This window comes from Tachypleus tridentatus, chromosome 7 (assembly GCF_004210375.1).
Source record: "Tachypleus tridentatus isolate NWPU-2018 chromosome 7, ASM421037v1, whole genome shotgun sequence".
Taxonomy (NCBI): Eukaryota; Metazoa; Arthropoda; class Merostomata; order Xiphosura; family Limulidae; genus Tachypleus; species Tachypleus tridentatus.
The window spans coordinates 87872308-87879020 of NC_134831.1; the positions used below are offsets into that span (position 1 = coordinate 87872308).

Genomic DNA, 6713 nt, shown 5'->3' on the forward strand with positions numbered 1-6713 from the left:
TTTTAAAACTACAATTACAATAAATGAAATACTTTATATGTACTAACACCTGCTAAAGTGTTTGTGTTTTTTATGTAAAGTATGCAACTTGTACTAATGTTCTTTTTTTTTTTTTTTTTTAAGCAAATTAATCAAGGACCAGTTCGAGGAACACAGGAATAACCCCACCACTGCTCAAATAGGATAAAGACTTTAGATGCAGTTATCTTATCGTTAGAAGAACTTGAGTAGTTGTAATGTAGCGTCACTTCAACTATTGTGAGGTTATTTCCGAACAAGTCAGTCTTAATGTTTGACAACTTATTTTCATAATGCGATCATCTGCGTTGACGGGACTTTATCACGTGTATGAAAGTTCTGCCAACATTCCTTGGGCTTCGTGAAGTTAATGCCAAATCACTCTTTAAATTATGGTGTATATAAAGGTACATCTATATAATTATTCATGTAATAAACTTTAGATGAATGAATTTCATGTTAACTAAGTAATTTATGATTGTCATTATGTTGTTGGGAGGGGGGGACAAATGTCATCTTTTGTTTAGTTTTCCTAGTAAATTCTTTCAGCTGTTAGTTTGTGTAGTTTTAATAATGTTGCAGTCCTTGTGGGTGAGCTTTATGAATGTGAGGGTAAATATTCATTTCACTCTTAGGTTTTCATAGCCAGAAAGTAAACAAGCTAAAAACTCATTTACAGTTAGGCTAGATTAAACACAAGCAGTAATAAGACTTGCTAAATTTATTTACCAGGGCTATAAGGAAACAAAATCAGAAGTGTATTAAACAATATTAAATTTGAAAAATAGTTCAATAACTGCTACTGTGTTTTCCAAGTGAAAATATGTAGATAAACTTACACATTAAATCATCAGCTGCTCGTTGAGGGTTACTTACTAAATGTGAATTCTTTAATTTACAAAAACATGATTTGATAATATTTTTCTTTTCATGGAGTTTTTCTATTTTTATTTAATATTTAATAAACACATGCAGCAAATTTTCATAAGATGAAGTTTGAAGATAAGTGTTTCTTATTGTGTCAGACTAGTCATCTATACTTGTATATGTACACTAAACTTGTACATAGTTCATTCTTTATTCAGGAAGGATATGTGTGTACACTGAAGCTATGCATGTTCAGTTATAATAGGATCAAGAGAAAGCATTGTCGTGTTTGTAGAATCAGAAAGTTTAGAAAATGTTTAGGATAATCTGTCATAAACAGAGTAATTTTGTACTATGTCAATGAGACAATTTCGAACAGAAATGTTTTTGTTAAAAACAAATACCAGTAAAACAAATGGAAAGTGCTACAGAACTTTATAAGCTGTAACACACAAAGAAATTTTTAATCTATTAAGTTTCTATAATTTTTCAATAATTTTGTTTTGTTTTTCTATAATACTCTGATTTTGATTACCCACTATTAATATTGAAAATTGTAATTTTATCATTTCTAAATGTGGTTTTAGCAACAACATTCAATTATACTATTTTGCAGAGGCACAGTAATAACTGATATCACTGAATTGTGTTACACTGTTTATTATTATTTTAGGAAACTACAAGCTAATGTTTTCTTGCATCTTTCTGTATTGCTTCTTCAAAGTATGTGTTTGTGATTTTCCCAGTGTTAATGTAAGATGTTAATATATGTCTGTAATGTTTGTGTACTTATCCAAAAACTCAAGATATTGTGACGGAAGAACAAAAGAATATGAGGTCTTTGTGTTTGATATTGTGATATACGTTTTAAAAACTGATCACTGATAAAATTCCTGTGTGTTTCACTTTTGAAATAATGTGTTTTAAATTTATTAAGGAAACTGGCTGTTACTTGAGAATTGTAAGGGAGTTGTTTCTAATACACATGTTGGTTTGTTAGTATATTTGACTTGTGTGAATTTAGAGAAGTGATGGTTTTTAAATTGTCATGAATTTTATTGTAAGAAGAAGAGATGATGGTATTTTTCTGTCAGCAAATTTAATTGATGGGTAAAACATAACATATTGCTGTCTTGTTTATTTTAATTTATAGCTAGTATTCTACTTGTGTATGACAAATAGTTTGTAATAATTCACTTTGATTGAACTATGGTAATCATAAAGAAAAATGGCTGCTGATACATACTTGACTATAAATTATTGAAACTCTTTTCTTTCTTAAGTTGAGAAACTGTAAGGAACTATAAAACTTTTAAGTGAGGACTGTTTGAAAGATTTTCTTCTAATTATTGAGAATAATACTAGCATTAGACATCAGATGTAATTTTGCATCATTGTGTAATGGAATTGAATTAAGGAAATTATCACCTTCAGAAATTAGTAATGAATTTTTGTAATGGATTGAAAGGTGAATATCACATTTGTTTGGAATAAACTGTTGTATTCTTGATGTGAAGCAAACTTGTGTTAATAGTTAATGTCTTAGAAGGTAGGTACTGTTACGTATTTTAAACAGATTCCTTCAATATGATCATAATTATACTTTTCCTTTATAGAGAGGAACTCTAAATTATTTTAAAATGAATAACACTTGTAACAGTAATATGAAACATTTTAATATTTGATCAAATTTTTGAACACTGGTAACCTTGAAGAATTGTGTGTAGGTGGTAAGAATAAATGTAAACATGTTTCAAGGTTTCATTGACAGTTTTGTGACTTAAAACACAAATATGAGCATGAATCTTAAAAAAAGGTATAGTTTTTACAAGTTATATGTAAACATTTTGGGCTGATAATATTATATTTGCAGATATCAAGGGTGGGACATACTTCTAAAATTCAATTTGGTTTCATTGTATAAAAATACTGTGATAAAACTTCAGTGTTCACTTCATTATTTAACTTTGAAGTAAACAAAAATAACATGAAGCAAAACAGAATGGTTGAGATTTTCAGAAATATTAAGAACTTGGAGTTAAACACCCAGATAACAGTATAAATGTGTTAAAAATTAATAAATATATTTGTATATTTTATAAATATTGTACTATTGTTCACCTTTCCTGAACTCCTTTGTTTTTTATATTTGATTTGATTGATTTAAACTTCTTCATGACCTTTTGACCAATATGAGATGGTGATGGATTAAATCATAAGGTGACTAAGTTACAATGTGAGGCCTCATAGCTGCTTCTATAAAAAAAGAAAATTTTTTGTGGTATGGTGGCTCTTAAAATTTACACAGCTTAGAGCTGCAAAATGTCATAATCAAGCACTGATAAGATTGATTTTCTGTATTGAAATAATAAGACAAGTAGATATGTAGCCTGTAACATAGGTGAACTTAAAATACGAAATTTTAAATATTTGGATGAAGACAGACCACATGCACACCATCTACAATCCAGCAGGTTTTGGATTATTTACATTAACAAAACACTTGAAGAGGAAGATGCATGTGTCTGTTTTAAAATGAAAATTATTCAGATATAACTTTTTAACCCTGCCTAAATCTTTTATATCTATTTTAAAACAATTTTTATGAATTTCATAACTGACTGTGAGTGACTAAATCTAAAGATTTATTGTTGTGGATTTTGTTGCCACAAAAATGCACTCTCTGTCTAACAATCTTATATTTATTTTTAAAAGAATTTTTATTAATTACATAATTGGCCCAGTGGTTACTGTGAGTAATTCTGAACCTAAGGATTTGTGGTTATGGATCTTGTTGGCACAAAATTGCACTACTCACTTCATAATTGTGAAATCATTATACAAATGATGGTCAAACTCACTATTGGATAACAGTAGTCCAAGTGTTTGTAGTAGATGCTGTTTACTAGCTGCCTTCTCTTTATATGCTCAAAAAATATGGACTGGTACTAGAGTACAAGTTTTTATTTATACAAATATCTGATGATCAGGCCTTTTCAATAAAATAGCTGTTCATTAACATTTGCAGGGGAGTGAGGGCTGTTATCTTTCTCTTATTTGCAACTTGATAGAAAGAGAAGCCTTTTGTTTCTGTGTTAACCGTTATTTTCAAAATACAAAACAAGAGGTAAGTTTGCTGTCAAGTTATTTTTCACAGGTTTTCCTGAGGTTTTCCTTATCAAAGTATAAATACATGCAGCAAAAAGCAAACAACAGTGTTTCATTTTCTGTGTACAGTTGCAAACTAAGAAAGTGTGGTTATTTTTCACCAGAATGTTTGTATTAATATTTTAGTAAACTCAATACATTCTGTCACCATTCTGCTCCAAACCAGTGCCATCAGCACATTTCTCATGTATAGACATATTAATACAAACATTAAATACAATATAGTGATTTCTTACAGCCACAACTGTCTATTCTACAGAGGTTATCAGATAGGTGTATGCTTTCCAGTAGGGATCTCACTGGCTTTACACGTTAATTAACTCGGGTAGATATATTTTTGTATGAGATTCATAGAGAAGAATATTTTCACAATTTTTGGGATACATACCCTACCTAGTGATCTATCCAAGTTGGTGACAGTAAATAAGCCATGGACTTGTGGACTCGAAATACGGCATACTAACCTCATTAAAAGAAGAGAAAAAAAAGGGGGGGTTCCAGGCGTCGATACAGGATTTTTTGGTGGGGGGTGTATGATCGACCAAGTAACAGTGACTTAAACCCAACCCCAAGGAAACTTTTCCTTGTTACTGCAACAGTAGCTCCTTGTTCCTGGGGAAATCCCACTCAGTGGTCTATGTAATCAAAAATATTCTAATTGAGATGATCAGTACTTCATATTTCTGACTTCCTATTAAGCTACACAATTTTGGCATGGCCAGTGGGGGGTTTAACCCCCCTCTGTATCCATCCCTGGGGGGTTTCACTTGCGTGAAGTTTAGGGTCAATAAAAATGATATGAGCTATGTGTAATAAGTTCTACGCTTCGTACTTTACACAACTAATTTAAATAAGTTTAAATAAATACGAACAAAACCCATCCAACAGAAGGCAAAGCACAGCTTACCGATTTGTCCATTAAAAAATATAAGTAAATTTTTAGTTTCAACTAATGATTTTTTGTAACTACAGATACAAAGAGAACGGCCCGGCATGGCCAGGTGGGTTAAGGCGTTCAACTCGTAATCCGAGGGTCGCGGGTTCGAATCCGCGTCGCACCAAACAGGATTTTTGGAGCCGTGGGGGCGTTATAATGTGACGGTCAATCCCACTATTCGTTGGTAAAAGAGTTGGTGGTGATGACTAGCTGCCTTCTCTCTAGTCTTACACTGTTAAATTAGGGATGGCTAGCGTAGATAGCCCTCGTGTAGCTTTGCGCAAAATTTCCAAAACCAAACAAAGATTAACTATTTATTTCGAAACACTAACCTGTATAAGGTATTTCTTGAACCTTGCTGGATTACATCTCTTCGAAAAAATAGAAGCTGACGAATTATTATTATTGAATAATACTTATTGCAGGACGTTATTTTTGGAGTATTATATTTTAAACACTACATTCTTAACCTAGTATTTTAGGCAGTTTTAACTTTCGAGTTAAAGTTTCTAAAAATAAAGTTCAAGAACGCAGTGTTATGAAATATAATAGGCTTAACATACTGTCTTACGACAAGTATAATTACAGAACTTAACATCCATACAAAAAGGCAGATATAGTGGTTCGTGTTGATGAATGAGAGACAAGTTGTTAAATAGAACTATTAACTGATGAAGAATTAACGGCAGAGGGGGTAATTAATCACCTAGTGGCAGACTTGCTTTCCAACATGATTACTGAAAACGAGTAAATGGATAACGGTACTAAACTGATGTATAAATGAAAACAAATTTTACTTTAAAATGAATTAGAAATAGAACAGGGATGACCAAGACATTAGAAAATGAGAAAATTACTCTGAAAGTAATTTCAAAGTCAACAATAAAGAGTAGGACTATGACTACATGCTCTGCAAGCAAACCTTTGATGACAAGCAACCAATTCGAGCTATTACAAGCCGTCGAGGAATGTTGTGTTGCTCGCTCAGCAAAGCTGAATCCGACGACTTTCAGACAATTTCAGATGATGGCGACATCACCCTAAGAAATTCTCCCAGAAAACAAGCCATTCACACCAAGACAACCGAGCCTGCAAAACAAATCCATTAAGTTGAAGCAAGACAAAACTACGTCTCCAACAAATAACGCTACTGTACCATCACCACCGAGAACCCAACAGCCTCACCCCAAGATGCCACCAGCTGTTATAGTTGAGGGGATCCTAGTAACAGCCAGAATGCTCGAAATAGCCAAGGAACTAAAAAGGCTATTTCAACTTTAATCACCTCAAGCGTCTTCCTAGGGAAGTTGTTCTCAAATGCACAGACCCTCATGGCTATTCCACCATACTTAACCCTTGGCTGACAAGTTCATTTAATGGTGCTAATCTCACGGTTCGTGTTGCCGGCAACCAACTTCTGCGCAATGAAGTAGTGATCTGCAGCATCCCATTTGACATCACATTTGATGAAGTCAAGGAAGAGTTCAAAGCCCAGGATGTTCCAGTGTCCAAAATCGAGCGATTTAATTTGCCCCTGACTGGCCTACCTACACCGTTTGTGAGAATCAACATCCCAGATGCTAAAGAGGCCGTCAAGCTGATATCTACGGGTGTGATTCTCTTTTACACACTCCACCAGGTAGAGAAAGCCAAGGATCTAGGCCCAAAGATCATCCAGTTCTTCAAGTGTCAATGTTTTGGGCATAACACGGCCGCCTGCAGG

At 33.1% G+C, this 6713-nt stretch overlaps 1 protein-coding gene across 2 annotated transcripts in view; it reads left to right on the forward strand.

Annotated features, from left to right (window-relative positions):
- LOC143256131 (phosphatidylinositol transfer protein alpha isoform-like) overlaps window positions 1-2406 on the forward strand; it is a 37269-nt gene extending 34863 nt beyond the window's left edge. The window contains exon 11 of one of the 2 annotated variants that reach the window (XM_076512912.1): window positions 124-2406. In XM_076512912.1, the coding sequence (XP_076369027.1) occupies window positions 124-162 (39 nt within the window). In that variant the 3' untranslated portion in view covers window positions 163-2406. The remainder of the gene's footprint in view (window positions 1-123) is intronic. The other variant, XM_076512914.1, reaches the window with a different exon arrangement.
- Window positions 2407-6713: the final 4307 nt, after the last annotated feature.